Source organism: Rhea americana, unplaced genomic scaffold, assembly GCF_003343005.1.
Source record: "Rhea americana isolate MKP2758 unplaced genomic scaffold, rheAme1 scaffold_111, whole genome shotgun sequence".
NCBI lineage: Eukaryota > Metazoa > Chordata > Aves > Rheiformes > Rheidae > Rhea > Rhea americana.
This window is the reverse complement of record NW_028185162.1, coordinates 1,549,247-1,565,661: the sequence shown is the minus strand read 5'-3', so window position 1 is coordinate 1,565,661 and position 16,415 is coordinate 1,549,247. Positions and strand designations below refer to the sequence as shown.

General features: G+C 43.9%; 1 protein-coding gene across 4 annotated transcripts in view; it reads right to left on the bottom strand.

The window, feature by feature from the left end:
* Nucleotides 1-16,415, bottom strand: part of COL26A1 (collagen type XXVI alpha 1 chain) — a 178,712-nt gene that overhangs the window by 31,502 nt on the left and 130,795 nt on the right. For all 4 annotated transcript variants that reach the window (XM_085315201.1, XM_085315218.1, XM_085315224.1 and 1 more), the window contains exons 4-5: nt 13,468-13,529; nt 111-264 (exon numbers count right to left, since the gene is read on the bottom strand). In XM_085315201.1, coding sequence (XP_085171327.1) covers nt 111-264; nt 13,468-13,529 — 216 coding nt within the window. The remainder of the gene's footprint in view (nt 1-110; nt 265-13,467; nt 13,530-16,415) is intronic.

Genomic DNA, 16,415 nt, shown 5'->3' with positions numbered 1-16,415 from the left:
CACTCTCCTGTGCAGGTTCAGTACTACATCGGGTCGACTTGGCCTCTTTTTTAGCTACCCTACAGGAATCAGGAACAGAGGCTGGGTGAAGAGGAGGAGGTTACGCTTACCGACRGATCCCACCGTTTTCCTCAAGACAGTCCCAGGGTTTAGCAGAGGAAAGGCATCTGGCAGCAAATCGTCATACCACGGGGCCGTGGTCCCAGCCATCGGCAGGTTGTTTTCTAAAGGCGGGCTTCGCTCTGCGGCTTCGAGCAGAAGAATCTAGATAGGAAACGGGAAGGAAAACAGAGTCAGCAGGGCGGCTCTGTGCATGAGCTCACTTCTGAGAGGTGCAAAGGTCTTGAGACTCCTCTCCTTGCCAGCAGGAGCTGTGGATAACTGCACATCACAGACTGCAGCATTTCAGTGTCAAAACTTCTTTGGCTTTCTGGAAGCTGGCAGTAATTAGTTTAAGAAGCTGCCATAATAAATTCCAAGAGGTTCCCGCACAAAGCTGCACGCCCTCCGTAGAGGGTGTTTCACTGCTTGCAGAGATATTTGGCATCACATGGGATTGTCTCCTTGGCGAGAAAAGCAAAACTTGGCAGAGACCAGAGCGGGTTTTAGGGCACAGCACCTGTCTCTTCTAGGTTACCTGTTCAAACCCTGAGTCACCAGGTCAGAAATTTCTGAAAGCTGATACAAGCCGAAGGGCAGTCAGACACCTTGGGTAACAAGCAGAGGTGCTCCAGTACAAGCTCTGGCTGAAAGTCGAAGTCCAAATGTCAGCCAAATTAAAGAAGTTGGAGAACATGAAGCTTTTAAAGAGCTGAAGTGTTTTAATTTTGGAGTGAATAAAAAAGAGCTAAGCAATTTCCTCAAAGCACTCTGCTTAGCAGTAATAGGATATTACTAAGAGTCACAGCTGTTTCTGTATCTTGTAAACACACCACCTTCAAATAAATCCACATCCCCGTGTGTGTCCCTGAGCTATTTGGGCCACTTACAACCTAAGCTCCTTGGCAAAGTGACCTGTTCTCCCTCTGTGGTTTAGACCCCTGTTCGTTAAGCTGTGTTTCCTTGGCCACTGGCGGCCCATATGAGACTGGCAGTCGGTCTGCAGAAAGCCTAAATGCTCATGAGAAGTGCAGGAACCTAGAAGCCAGGGGGGCTCTGCCCACTGACAAATACAGCTGAAGATAAGCCCAGGGGAACACTCATTGCACTTTACTATCAATAAGTTAAATTACATTTTTCATAGGATTATGATTTTATAAAAAGAACTTTTTTTCCCCAACCTACATGCTTCTTCCTGCTGCCTTCCCAGCTGCCAAACAAGGGTAAAATAATAAGATGGCCTGTGYGTCTTTAAAAAGCCCAACTACCCCTTCAATTACAAATTGATCAGAAATGCTGACCCGGAGCATCAAGCGCAGACGCTCTACTGCAAACTGAATATTACCTCAATTGCTCAACAGGAGCTAAACGGAGTCGAGGGGCAGCACGGGCGCTCACGGTCCCCGCGTTAGCCGTGCTAACATCCTCGCTGTAACAGTGATCTGCTATAGCACTGTCTCATCCTGTTTGGAAACCACCTAACCAAATACTGATTTAGGAAAATAAGGAAAATAAGAGAGAATATGACTGAAACTTTCCACTAAATCCTGACAATTTTTAGTTTTTACATACCACACTTGCCTTCACATAATGAAATCACACTGCAATTATAAATGAGAGTGATTTGGCTCTGCTTACTCGTTTTTAGCTTGCAATTATTGCAGTGTTTATCACTTATTTACTAGAAGGCACGCCAAGGGTCAGTATTACAGCAGAGGCAGAAATGATGACCTTCCTGCAGAACACACTAGCCTGATGGGAGGGAATCGGACACTAATTAAACTGGGAGCTGGTTTAAGTGTGGGGGAACTGAACCTCAGCTGCTGCAGACAAGCAAAATGCTTCCTTCATTGCAAGGATCTTTGTTCGTGCATCCAGGATCTTGCTTYGTAAGTGGTAAGGAAGCAAAAAGCAACCCAACCAGGCCCCAGCGATCCCTGCTTTTATCCAACAGGCTTCTCCAGYGCTAGACACAGAGTGAACGTGCCGCGGGACCCGGCAGCGGTGGTCAGAGAGCAGTCGGCTGCCGGGGTCGGGAGCCCTCCGGCGGCGGCGCGAGCAGAGCTAGCGCAGYGCTGCCGAAGGTTGCATCTGGAGTGGAACCATTCCAAATCATTTTTATGGGTGATAATAAAAATGTGTTACCACGTAATCAACACAAAACAGTGGCAAGAGTATCCTTTTCATTAAAGCAACATGTTTTAAATGAGCACTCGGCTGATAAATGCTGTAAAAGATTTAAAGGCATGTACAGAATAATCCAGTATGCTCTTTTATAAATTGACTATATACACTTAACAGTCATTAAAGCTCTAGCCATAGTAACAAGCTTGTTTTCCCTGGGCACAAAGCAATTCAAATTGGGAAATCTCTGGACTTTATATCATTGAGAAATTCTAGTTTTTATAATTAGAACTGAAAGGGTGCTCGAAAAGCAAAACAAAATGAGGACAGTTCTCACCTCTGTGGGACGCAGAGGGCCAAATTACAGCAAGAAAAGCATGAGGGATTTAGTCACATCCAAAAATGTCAATCTATACACACTTCTTTCAAGAAGGAATGTCCTATTATAAGCTTGTATAACATGTAGCACAAACAGGGTCCTTGGACATTACTGCAAAAGCATCAGAATCATTCATCTATTTTCTATTACTTTGTTTTTCTTAAAGCTGCCATTGCCATAGTCAGGGGACCCGAGGAAAATTCCCACTTTCATTTAATAAAAAAAAAAGGGAATTTTCTAGCACTCTGAGTAAACTGCTGGAAAATGATACCACAGAGGCTTAGAGCCAGAAAGCAAATTAGCAAAACGTGTAACGTATTAAAGCCTCAGTATTAAAGTCTTTCATTTTCTAGCCAATACAGTTTGCAGGAGAGAGGAGGATAAGACCAACTCAGGAAGAATGAACAGTTTTGATTTGAAATTGTTATTCCAAGTAGTGCCTATCTGTGTTACTATTAAGAGTTACGAGAGCTATTAGGAAAGATATGGAGAATGGAGGCAGAAAACATCCTTATGACACCAYAGAAATGATTGAAATGCATCTTGATGCTGTGGGTAATGGTCGTCACCCACTGCAGAAGGACASAGCAGAACTAGGCCAGCCGCTGAGCACTAACTGAAGGGCAGGACCTCTGGTGTCAGGCAGGGCTGATCGCTGCASAAGACAGCAAGGCCTTCTCCCAGTTTGCACAGCACCGCAAAAGCTGAAGGACGGTCTCAAGTCAGCAAAACACTCGGACTCTTATCTTTTTACACATATGGAAATAAAAAGTCAAATCGGAGCCTAAACGGACTTGCTGGAGTCTCGGGCAACAGAAGTCCCAGCAGCATGAGGGATTTTCTCTGGCTTCCAGACACCCCCTCCACCCCCCGATGCAGTCAGACAGAGTCAGAAATCTGGAAGAAGTGTAAATGCTGGGACTGTGTCCCCTGCCAGAACTCCAGTGGGAGACGTGTCCAATGGAGGAGACAGCATGCAAGTATGACTGGAACACAGGAAGGRTAACGCACCGCACCGGCCAAGGAGCTTGCAGGCCACAGGCAGAGGTTATTGCCTGCAAAACTCAACCCTGGGCCCTGTGAGTCCTGCAGAGCCACTAGGTTCAYGCCTGCACAGCATCTGGCACTGGCTCTTCTCCCATGGCTCAAACTTTGGCTCTTCACTGCCGGGCCTGCTCACAGGCAAGGTCCTCAGCTGGGGCATTAGCGTTACATGCCTGCAGCTCAGTCACAGCTTACTCAACCCACCTCCCCCCTTTTGCATTTGCCAGCATAAACTTTCTAAACTTCAGACACATACCACATTTCTTGCGTCAGATCAAAAGCTCAGCCCAGGGACAATGGAATTGGGAGGAAGGTTTTCATCTTCTTGAGATGTTCAGTGTCAGTGGAGTTTTTGGCTTGTAGCACTTTTCAGGAACCCTACTTTGGTTGTTCCTGCACATCAAAAGAAGATTTCACAAACACAGCCTCCTCCCTTCATCTGTCCTCTGCTTGCATTCCTGATGTCCCATAACTAGTAGGTGCTAGAAACAAGGAAAGAACATCCCGGCTTCCAAAGATTTCAAAATTGATACATCAGAGTTCAGATTGCTTTTTTTCTTTTGATAAAAATCCACGGAAACGCAGGGGGATCATTTGACATAATCCAGATGGATATTATTAATTGATAAACAGGGGATATTTGGTCTCTCAAAGCACTGACAGAATGAACTCCCCTCTACCCCTTTTAAAGAGGAGGGAAAGAAAATGTGCATGAATCCAGCTCATCAGCTAAAAATTCCAATGTAAAATGAGGTTCCCTTGATCTTGTAAAGACACAAGCTGATTAATAATGGTAATTGCATAACTGGTTGGACATATCTTTCTATATAGCAAATTATTTGGCAAATATAAGGGTTTTTTTTTTAATCATTTATCCAGATACAAAACTAAACTGGGTTTTTTAGAGCATTTGATGGAGAATARTATTTCTTTTGTAGCGTTACAAAACCTGTGAACAGAAGGCTCCAATGTGGACACAATTCTGACTGCTTGGTTTCAAAAGCCAACAGACACGCAGTAAACGTCTACCAAAATCTAATGAACCGAGTGCCGAGAGAAAACCTGAGTGACTTCATCCTTATTGCATCCTACAGGCTGTGGCCAAAGAGGACAAGATAATTAGTGCATGGAGGAGTTCTCATTATATTGATTAATTATGTAAGGAGCAATAGCTGATGTCATCATACTAACCCACTGCAGACCAAAAGACAAGGTTTATGTCATCAGCTCTTGAGTGGAAGACACAAAAATTTGAAGCAAAAGCTTCTGCCAATTCACAGGTAATGTATTTCACGATCTTTCTGCAAAGATAGATTTTTGCACAGCTCTAAGGGATTTCTGRAAAGAGGACGCAGCAAGTGATTGTTTCATCAACTGGAATCTTCCAGGAGGCAATTGGAGAACATGATGAACAAAACCACAGGCTGCCAGTCTAGTTTAGGTAAAATCCAGGCAAAGTTTGGTGTATCATCAGATCAACGAGGCTTTGCTGGAGAGGCAGCAGCGAGGACTTAGAGTAGCAAGGGGAGAACTGGGAACGGGCTCTTCCCTGCAGGCAGGCTCCTGGTGGCCACAGCCCTGCTGGGTCATAGCTCTTGGAGGTGCTTGGGGAGCTTCACTACTATTGCTGTGAATTGGAGATTTGCCTCTGCTGTCATGAGCCCATGCACCCACCTGCCAGTGCCTGCCACCACTGGCATCCCTCCACATCAGAGCCAAGGGGAGAAGCAGGATGTGGAAAGGATCCAGAAACCCTTCTGATGCTGTGCTGAGTTCATTGCAGAGCAAACTACACAAAGGAGCTCAGAGTGAAGTCAGATTCCTGACTATTATTTTAAAACACCTGATAAAAATAAACCAGAGCTATAACCTTCTACCCCCCAAATCACATCATTCTTCTCTGCCCAATTTATTGCTTGTCACCTGCTGGGGATGTAACAGCACTACGGACATGGAGCCAGGCCAGTCTGAGATGAAGTCAGTCTCGTGAAAGTAACATCTGTTCTCAGCAACGGCTTTAAGATCTGCTCTCTGCTTCTCATCAGGTGAGAAGCCTTCAACTGTGGCTGAGAGATTTGCATCAGTCATCTCCAATAGGCTGCAGCTGCCTTGCAAGCTCTCCTCCTTCACTCAACTCTAAACAGAAAGCTGCAAGAAGAAAGTGCCACAAGTGTAAAAGAGAAGGGGCTTAGTCCTTTCCTTGCTTGATTTGGTGCAAATCAGGTTTTTACTCAGCTGAAAATAATGATCTCCAAGTCACTTTTCTCTGATGACCTTATTTTCCTTAAGAAGCTCCACCAGAATTTCAGATTGAGAATTGAGTGGAAGTTTGCATTTCTGGGCAAAGCAAAGGATCTGAGCCCTTATGTCTCTTGGGCTTCTCACATAGCCCCCTCTCTGAAATCTACTTTTTGTCCACAGGAGTATTTCTCTTCCTTAAAAACAAAGTTGGTAAAMTTAATATTCCCTGGTAGTAGACATACAAAAGCATCTGCCAACATAGGCGTGAGATTTGCTTGGCAAAATAAATTGTRTGTTACAGGAAAATAGAAATTTTCAAAGTCATTATATAAAAWTTTTAAATACATTTGAATAAAAATGTAGACCTTGTAACTGAAGAGCCTTTGCATGAGGGTGGTGGTGGAGCAGGAGCTCTTTAGAGCCCTTTTACGGTTCTGGCAAATGATTTACAGCATTTGCCGAACACATGGAACAGTCTTAGGGAACAGATTTCCCCATCAGTCTGACAGTGATAAGAAATAAGATCCAATAATTATTAGAGTTGAGAATGAAAAGATTGTTAATGTCATTCTGAAGGACAGAGGCATGTCCAAATGAGAGAAAAGCCTTTATCTGAACTTCAAATGCCCTAACTGGAAGCATGATTACTGCTTGTTAAGCAGTAAAGGCCAAGGAGACAGATGGAAAGTTCATATATGAACACTGATTAAAAAAAAAAAAAAAAAAAAAAAAAAAAAAAAAAAAAAAGTGTGGTTTGCCCACCCAGTTATGGTTCATGGTCTTCCCTTTTAAAAATCAGTTACAAAAATGTGGCCTTCCCTATTCTTAGGCACATTTGTTATATTAATTGACCTGCAGAAATTCAGTAAATATTACAAATTTTAGAGGATTGATTTAAGGTTGTTTTTGTTACTAAAACCAGCTGGTTATTATACAGCCAGCTCCCTAATAGCCTAAAATGTTCCTTAAATTCAATGCACTGTCAGAACGGGAAAAGCAGACTTTGTGCAAGGTCATCAGGAAACTTTAGAGATTCCCTAAGCCATCTTCCTCTCCAGAATAGAAAGAAAATAAATAATTGCAAGTGGCAATCCAACATATARCCTGCAATACCCACAAACGGCCTTGAATTATCAAGCAACCACTAATGTTCGCTCTCTAGTCTCAGCCACAGCCTCAGAGCCAAGAAACTGGGTTTTCAGACCTAGAGTATCTTCCAGCCATGCTACAGTACCATGAAATATTTTCTATTTTCCAAATATTTCTGTACTACAGCAGGCCTTTTAAAACGTCCATCAGAGAAGGAAAAGGCAAACCCCATAAAGTTTCACAGATAGCTGTCAGTATTTCATTAAGCTGCTTGTAAGATGGGGTAGATTTAAAATCATTTTGTACAACCATTACATTAAAACTCAAAAAAATGGTGCTTCATAATCAAAAGATACAGGGTAGTGAAGGTGCTGCRTGGTCACGTCTTCTAAATGAATGGAGTGACTTTATATAAATAGCAATGTATTGATCACAATTACGTACAGTGCAAAAATTTTCTTTAAAACCTTCCAGAATCGTCTGCATGGGGAATCACATTACAAGGACTGTTTTCATGCAAGAAGTATGCATGTCATTCATTGATCACACAATGAGTCAATCGGACACCGGATTTGTAATGTTACCTCCCTGCATTAAAGTTGTAGTGAAATGCCACGAGCATCTCAAAAGTAGTGTCAGGAGATAAGGCTGGGCTATATCAACTCAGATCAAATGCTGTATTCAAGCTCCAACCGAAAACTGGGATTAACATCACACTGCCTGTAACCCTGTGATGGAGTTTATTGAAAAAAACTAGGGCTGGTGGAGAATTAAAGGCGCAGAAATTTTTACGCAGCCGCATGCTTGCTTCCCCAGTAAACATTGCACACCACGGGCAGAGGTGCTGCTCTCCTGTGGCCACTTCAGCTCTCTGGAGTTTCAGTGGAGTTGGTTTGGGCTTAGTCCTTAGAGGGCAGCACGAGGCTCAGGGCATTATCATAGCCCAAAAGGAAGGGCTGTACCCTATTCCCACTAAGAAGCTGTGTTGGCATAAGGAGAAGGCTTACCTTTGAAATAAAAGTGGGGTTGRTTCTGCCCTCCCACCACTGAGGCTCCAGGTGGTCAATAGTATTGTAGTAATGTCAAGCAAGATGTCATGGAAAAGAAGTAAAATTCAAGATACTTGGGCTTTGGCAAGGGGGTAGTTTTCTTCCCTCTCTGCATACTTTCTCGGCCCCAGGACATCCTCCTTGACAAAAATTCCTACGCCCTGCAGATTTCAAGCTTAACACTACCAATCASACCCACAGATGAGTCTAGCATCAACCAGAGTGGGCAAATCTCAACCTGCATCCAGGCCAGGGTAACTCAAAACAGCGGAGATCAGAATGCAACCTCATTCTAACTCACTTCAGCTCATTTTTTGCCAAAATAACCCATACAGCCACAAGGGCAACCTAGGCCAGCATTACCAAGAGTACAAGGTGAAAAGGGAAAAGGTTGTTTTGCCTCCCCGTTTAGCCATCTCTCATTGTCTCTTTCCTCCCCAAGGGCTATATAAGCCCTTGTCCCTAATGAATCATTTTTCATTCCATCTTCGCTATGTTTATTCTTGGTTCTCACTTCCTTAGCCAACTCTCATATCACAACATCAGAGGGTTACTTTTATTACCTCATTTGGACACTGATCTTACAAGTTGGATGAACCAAYCTGTCTTTGTAATAGGAAAAATGAGAGCAATTCTGGTTATACCCCCATTTTTAGGAGGATGGCTGCAACAATATGCAGAAGAGGAGAGGGGAAGGGAAGAAATCACAGACTTAGAGCCTCTGCTTCCACAGCTGAGCTTAAGTTTCACATACACTTGCCCATCACAGTCCCTGGAGGACAAACATGAATTTTATGTATCCTCACACATAATCCAGAAAGGCTCTTAGCTCCTTCATTGCAGAGGTGTGAGGGAGAGATTGTTCTTCACTTGTGCCTAACCTACCGTTAAACAAGACTTCTCGGCCAGCGCTTCTGCCCAGGCCGACAGCGCCTTCGGAAGTAGCTTGCCACCTGTTTCTTCTCACTTGTGCCTTTGCAGTAGTTAGAACAAGTCTACACTGTCTTCACATGCCACAGAGCACTTACAGGAGATGCCAGTGGCCTGATCCACTTGAAGCTGGCCAGCTGAGGTGGCTGATCTTATCTACTGCCATTCCCTGAGCTGACCGCTATCGTGCTGGGCTGAAATTCAAAAGGGAAAACCAGTAAAGTCACTCATGGGTGACCTTTTCTGATTTATACTCTTGAATTGCAAGTCCCCCCTCACATCATTGGAATGCCTCCTCTTTTTTTGATTTGGGTTTGTCATAAATAATCCAGTGATTATCTCAAAGTTTCCCATGCAGAATACTTCAACCACAGCACGCACACAGCAAAGGAGTTCTGTATTTTCTCAAATCCAGCAAGACACTTCCACATCTCTTAAGGCCAGAAAAGCCAGAAGTCCCATTAGATATGTGTGTTGATAGAGTAGAAAATTGCCAGGGGACAGCTATCCTGCAGCACCCACCCTCTTTCTCTGATGGCATGTGAAGGTACCATGGACCACCTTCCACTGGCCACAAGGCAAGTGCAGGCACACTGGCAGACGAAGAAAACAGGAATCCATCAGCTGCTTTGTGTTAACTTCCATTTGTGCTCTTATCCTGCTGTAAAAGCAAGATGAGCAAGAAGGGTCTGGACATATTTTCTTCCATAACGAAGTATGTACCCCACCTAGGAAACTCCAGAGTTAGCAGGAATAGCTTTCTATGAGTGTAAGCCTTCTCTATTCATCCCTAAAAAGCCTGAAGGAAAGAAATCATGCCATAGAGATGCACTTTGGCTGTTCATGTGGCTTCTCTCCTACTCTGGCAGCTTTAGSTAATCACATTAATAAATGTCTTAAACACAAGTCTCCAATCTGTAACTTCTTAAGCTGCAGTGAGATGAATCATGCCCACACTGCAGGGCCTGGTGCCTCACTGGAAAGCAAGGATTCCTGTTACACAAAAAGAAGTTCACCGAAGTTGGTCAGCTGGCACGTCAACCTCCTTTTCTGCCTTTCTCCACCACAGCACTGTGAGGGGACAGCCCTGTCGAGTCACCAGCATCATGTATCACAATCTCAAAATGCACCACAAGGGCTCTGTGTGAGCCCACTCCATCACTCCAGTATTTCCCWGAACAGCTTCAAGCTGGTCATGTGGTGAGACATGCCATTACAAGATGATGGTCTGGGGAGCTGAGAGACAGCCAATACATCCAGACCATTCTTTCAACAAAATATGGATCTTTCTACCAAATCCAGAACAGGATTGAAGACAATAGCAAATAAAGGTAAGCACCTTTTAAATGGTGCTGGCCTAATCCAACTGAGGGCATTGTATTGCCACGTAGACCAAGTGTGAACTTAAATCCACCAAGGGCAAATGAGCATGTTTCTCTTGTGTATGGCACCAGCATTCAAGTAACGCTGCTTCACTCTCCACTTAAGTGCTACAGTTGATTTTTGCACAGCACTCAGAGCTTATCAAAGTGGAAGGCAAAAGGCGGGTGATTAAATTGCTGCGTGGCTCTGCAGAAGGCACCCTTGCAGAGATGTGCCTCTTTAGTGCATTAGTAGAAACAAATTACAAAGGTTTTAAAAATGGGAGCTTTGCTCCCATCCTGGGTCTGGGTTGTAGTACAGTAAAGTCAGAAGGAAATCCATCACAGCAACAGCAACCTATATTGCCTTATAAGCTCCCCAAAGTACATAGGTTTCCCTTGTTTTTGTGATTGGGTGTGACATAAATGAGTATTATCAAGCTACAGAAAGGCTGACTTGGAAATGCAAGTCTTCCAAGCTGTAACTTTTTAAGCAGCAGTAAGGATGAGATGTCACACACAAATGCTTACATTTAAGAGCACATGGCTAAAATAGAGGATGACAGCACTCCTTCTGCGTGCCAACCAGGCCTCAAGAGGAAGCATTTGCTTCGCATTACAAAGTATCTGGAACTGCAAAATACTGCAGCGCTAAAACACACAAAGACACAACACTCTAAGCCCAAGATCAACCCGCGGAGTTGACAAGAATCAACACCACTGAAATGTCTTGGATCCCTTGAGCACAACAGGCTCCACCAGCTGGGCAAGTCTTTTGTTCCTTCCGTTTATTCAACAGCTTTCTAGCTACTTGGAGACTTGGAAGGCCATAGCTTGTGTCAGGATTGGAGCAGTTCTTGTGGCAGAAAGCTGTCACTCTGTGATCTTTGGCTCCAAGCTATTCAAAGCTCCATGATAAAGAAGGCAGAGAGGAGGTGTTGTTCTGCTGGCTCCAGTTGAGACTGAGACAGGACCAAAGCCCTTTGAATGCCATCTTCAGGGTCCAGCAGGCTATATCTTGGCACTGGACTTTGCCAACCTCCACCACCCACCTCACCTTTGCCATCCACCTCACTGTTCCTTGTGTCAGATGGTCCATAGGACTGCAAAGTCATCAGCTGTCAACACACAGCGTTCACTGATGAGCCTGTGCTCCCTCTTGAACAGAGCAGCTGACATGGGATTTCTTCAGAAGCATTTCCTAAGGATAGCACATCTGTTTTTCCAATCAGGACAAACTCCAGCCGCTTCCCAACAAGTGTCCTAGGTTACAGTAGGAAACAATGTGTTCTTGCCTTCATTCGAGCTCCCACATAGAAGGAAAGCAGCCAGCATTTCCCAAATACCTGGGGAACAGGGCATTTGTTGCCAGCACCAGAGAGCAGATTGCTTTCCAGTGATGAGAATGTCACCTGATTTAAGCCAGTTTSATTTCTGCAACACAAACTCATCGACTGAGCTGAAGTTTCACTCTCGAGTAAAGTCTTCTTACGGTGATTTAGGCAGGTAGGACCTTCCTCCTCCTCTGCCAAGTCCCACCAGGGGCTTGACTGAGGTTGACATTAGCCTCTTACATTTTGTTATCTGACACAGGTACTGAATAGCACAAGCCAACAGGGTCCAGAGGCTGAGTTCTAGATTTTGAAACAAGTCTCTTCTTATGATTTTCCAGTAAGCCAAAAATAGAAATTCCTGGAAGGCCGAGGAAGGTATAGCTGGCTACAGGCTAAGCATGGGAGGGCTGATTTACATCTCTCTGAGGCTGGTCTCTCGTCTTACTTGGACCCAGGATTGCACACGCAGAGGTCAGTCACCAGCCCCTCTTTTCTCTCCTAATGCCTCCAGCTCATAGCTGCCAAAGAACACCCACATGCCAGGTCTCACTGCTTAGCAAAACAACCCAGTTCATCTTTGTCCTTTGTACTAAAACAGTTGTTTTCACTCGAACAATTCAGCTCCTCAGAATTTCATTCCCCCTCACTTCATTTTCCCATAGTGAAATATAACCTTGAAGGTCTTTGAGGAAGTTCCAGACAACATTGCTCATTTCAACTCAGACAATTCCCAAAATACCAGAATATCATGCACTGGCCTCAAAATCACTATGCATTCCCCCCTCCTCCCCCCCCCACAAAGGTTTCTCCCCAAATTCTTTTATGTCATTGATAACCATCAGTTAATGAATAATAACAGCAGCACACGCCATAAAAGGGACCCAAGCACTCTATCTAACAACCAGGATTGGGCTGTCACAGGAGGGACCAGAGATCAGAGGGGACTGACTGACTCAGCTTCTTCATTGCTAGACTGTAACAATTTATCTGACTCACAGTAGGTAGAAATTAAAACGATTTGCAGAAAAACACAATATGAAGGCCTGCCCTTAATATTTTTCTCCACTAAACCATACTCAAAAACCTCCCATCTCTCAGAAAAGGCATAAAACCCAGGAATGAAAAATATCTCAATAGCAAGCAAAAGAACAACTGTCCTCAGAAAAAAATGACATCCTTCATTTTGCACTCCACATCAGTAAGGCTTCTACAAGGCATTTCAAGGAGAGATCAGAACTGCAGACTATTTCTTTCCCGAACTAAGGGGGTCATTGCTTTACATCCCTCCATTATTAACTAGTTAAGAGATTTTTTTGTGCAGCTTCAGGCTGCCCTCTGTTTCTTAGGCAAAACCTGAGTGATTGATGTCAACATGTTCCAACCAAGAGCCACAGGCAGTTATTTCCGACCAGCGGCACAGCTAATGCTGACTGTCCATCCCAAGCCCATGGCAGTAGAGTGACAGCTAAGGATGGACACTTACTGCAAGTTTTTTGTCCTGATGGTACCACCTAGCCACCTACCTTTGGTCTCACTCTGGGCAGGCACACTCAGAACTTGCAGTAAAGCAGACAGAAAGCATTAGCTGGCTGTCTGGTTATACCTCTCAAGAGCAAAGCTGAACTGTAAAGACCAAACAGCTCTCTCCCCCAGAGCTGGTTATTCTAGGATCACTTTGCGTCACATCAGAAGAGCAGCTGGGTGAGCTCTGCAGTCCCTCCACTGGGTGGAAAGACAGATGTATGATTTCTCCAGGGATCTGTCAATAAAACTCCTAGAAATTTTTGTGAAAAAGAGCAATAAAGCCATGCCCTTACCTTGGCCTCAAGTGTGTTTAGCCTCTCAGTCATATCCGCTAGTCTTGTACAGTTCATGCATTCTAGAAAGAACAAAGCAAAACAATGTAATTACTGCATATTTTGCATTTTAATCTACAGCTTTAAATCTGCAATCTCTGATCTCCTTTTGATCTAAGACACTCACACAAAAAAAAAAAAAGTGCTTCAAGATCACTTATGGAGGGAAAATAAGTATAAATCTATTGCATACGTAAGTAGCCACAGATACATTATAGGTATCTTTGTTTCTAGACATTCAGTGGTGCGGAACATGGAATTGTTCTCAATGGTAAGAAGTAGATGAGGAAAAGATGAGTTTTAAGACTTTCCATGGTAAGAACCAGTATGACCTGTTGTGTCTCTACAGCAAAGTACTAGTGACACATTCTGTCACCAGTACAAGCAGGCGTAGTATGTGCTCCCACCTCACAGGACATCAGGCTGCGCAGCCACTGCTCCACCCACCGCTGTACTAGTGCCTGGTGAAATGCCTAGGAAACCAATGAATGTACCAGATTCCCTTCTCTCTGGAGTCCTGGTCCATCTTCAAGCTCCCAGACCCTGTTGCCACTCCCATAACAAATAATCAGTCTCAGTGACAGYGAGAAGAAACAAGACAGACCTCAGGGCTGAAGTAGACCAAAGCTACAGCATGAAGTGGTTTATATCTCACTTTACAGCATAGAAGCAATAGATAGGCAGTAACCACCAAAGGGATCTTGACAGGATGCCTTCCCAAGAACAAACGTTAACTTAATGGGCTCTGAGTGCGGTTTAAAACGACTGCTTGATACAAAGGACATCTAAACAGGAGGCCTGCTGCTTTTCCTCTGTTTTCATTTCAGCAATTTTAAAGTGAGTGAAGTAGGATAAAGCCCTGAACAGAGATTTGATCAACAAGACCCTTTCCCATCACTCTGCAGTAACATTGAACTGCACGTTCCCAGCTATCAGAGAAGCTTTCCAGACTGGTCCATTCACCTATCACAACTTCTGAAGTGCAACATTTTTTAAAAGGGAAAATGACTTGTAACATAAAGTATTACAGAGAATAAACCATCTGTACTCATATGATGAATCACTGTCTGCTTATGTCCCACAGATGAGAAATAAGTATCTCTGTGCAGTTCTGGTCTCCTTAAGCGCCAGAGTCTGTTCTCCCTTAAGGTCACCAAAGCAGGATTTCCATAGGTATTTCCATAGGGCTGACCAATAATTGYTGAGCTACTAACAGACCGTTTGGGTGCAGTTCTCAGTCAGAGGCTGCATCAGTGCAGGAGATGTTGAGTAACCGCAGCACCTAGCTATGGGGAGGAATAGGTGAACATGAGCGCTCAGACCAAGGATGCCTGGGACTCACCTGTCCCTCTGGCAAGCCCTGGCCCATTTTACACTAGGACCCCTGAGGAACATCTAGAACCCCTGAGGAACTCACAAACACTTTCCAGTTTTATAGTTTTATGAAGCATATGGTATGTACTCAGGGCTGTCAGTCATACGAAGATTTTAGCATGTGGCTCATAGGCCAGGAAGGTTGACTGCTCCATATTACTGATTTACAGTCTAAAAAGATTACTTGAATGTTAACGGCAACCAATCACCCATTGCATAAACCTTTCAAAGAAATTCACTCTCCTTGTTCCCCTAGAGGCACAAAAAATATCCAGGAGGAGCTGTGCAGCTTCCCAAAGGAATTAGACATATACCTTCCAATTCATAATGCCCAACATTTTGCAAATGAAGCATCTAACAGTTCAGCCAYGCTTAGACTAAGAAATTTCTTCACAGGTCAATTATGTCACAGACTTTCTTTTGGTCAAGAGGAAATAATATTTATCTTTTTACTCTCTGCAACAAATCTTGGGCAATGATATATTTTGGCCTAAACTGGCTCAAGAATATGCAAGTGCCATAAGGGCACTATCCCACAGTGRTGGTGAGGCTTGTTTGGTCTGGATCTGTTTGTGGTGTGTGAAGCAGGGAATTATGTTCTGTACGTAACWGGCTTCATACTTTTGATCTTGCTCACCCCATAGAAAGATAAGATAATTCTAGTGCTCTCAAGAGCCAAAAAGCGTACCAGATGTGTTACAAAGCAAATAAAATATGGAGTCCTATTCTCCCCTCTGCTGGCTTGCACATATTAATAACTCCCGTAGGTTTCAGAGAGACTGACTTGGACTGTCTGAAATTCATCTCTGTCCAGAATATGAGACGGATAGATCACTTAAGCATTCTTTGGAGAACTCAGGTCATAAAAAGGGCTTGTAGCATCCTTCTGCAGAGACGTGAAACAACCAGCTMGCAAGTGGAGAATACTTCGACTGTCCACATCAGACCTAATGCARGAACAGCACTGGTCCAGCAGCTCCATCTGCTCTCGAGGGATGTCTCAGAATGACCTCTCACATGTATTTGTGGGACATAAAGTTAGTTTTAGAGGAACAAAATGATCAAATGGGGGACAGGAGGCTGCAGTGCCACTGCACGACAGCTATGGGTTTGTGCTAACATCATTTTACTGTCAGTGACGACCAGTAAAAAATAGGGAAAACATAGTCTAGGTCAGCTAGAGAACTAATTAAGCCCAAATCAGATTTGAACTTTTATCTTTTCCTTCTTGAAGTGCCTGGAAACTCAGCTCCGCACCAAAGGAATTTRGCCTGGACCCAAACATCATTTGACTAACCCAGAAAACGGAAGACCTAATACAAAAGGTCTTATTACTAAGGCAAATTGTCCTGCAAGCAAACTCTGGTGACACTTACTCAGCTAAGACAGACAATACTTTCAAACRTGAAGAGCACGATGAACACTTGATATCGCTATTATGGGATCTATATTCAAAGTTCACTCTGACGATGCTAAGGAGGATTGCTTCAAGGGCAGGGGGTGTCTGTTGTTGCAGAAAGGCTGAGAAGATGGTG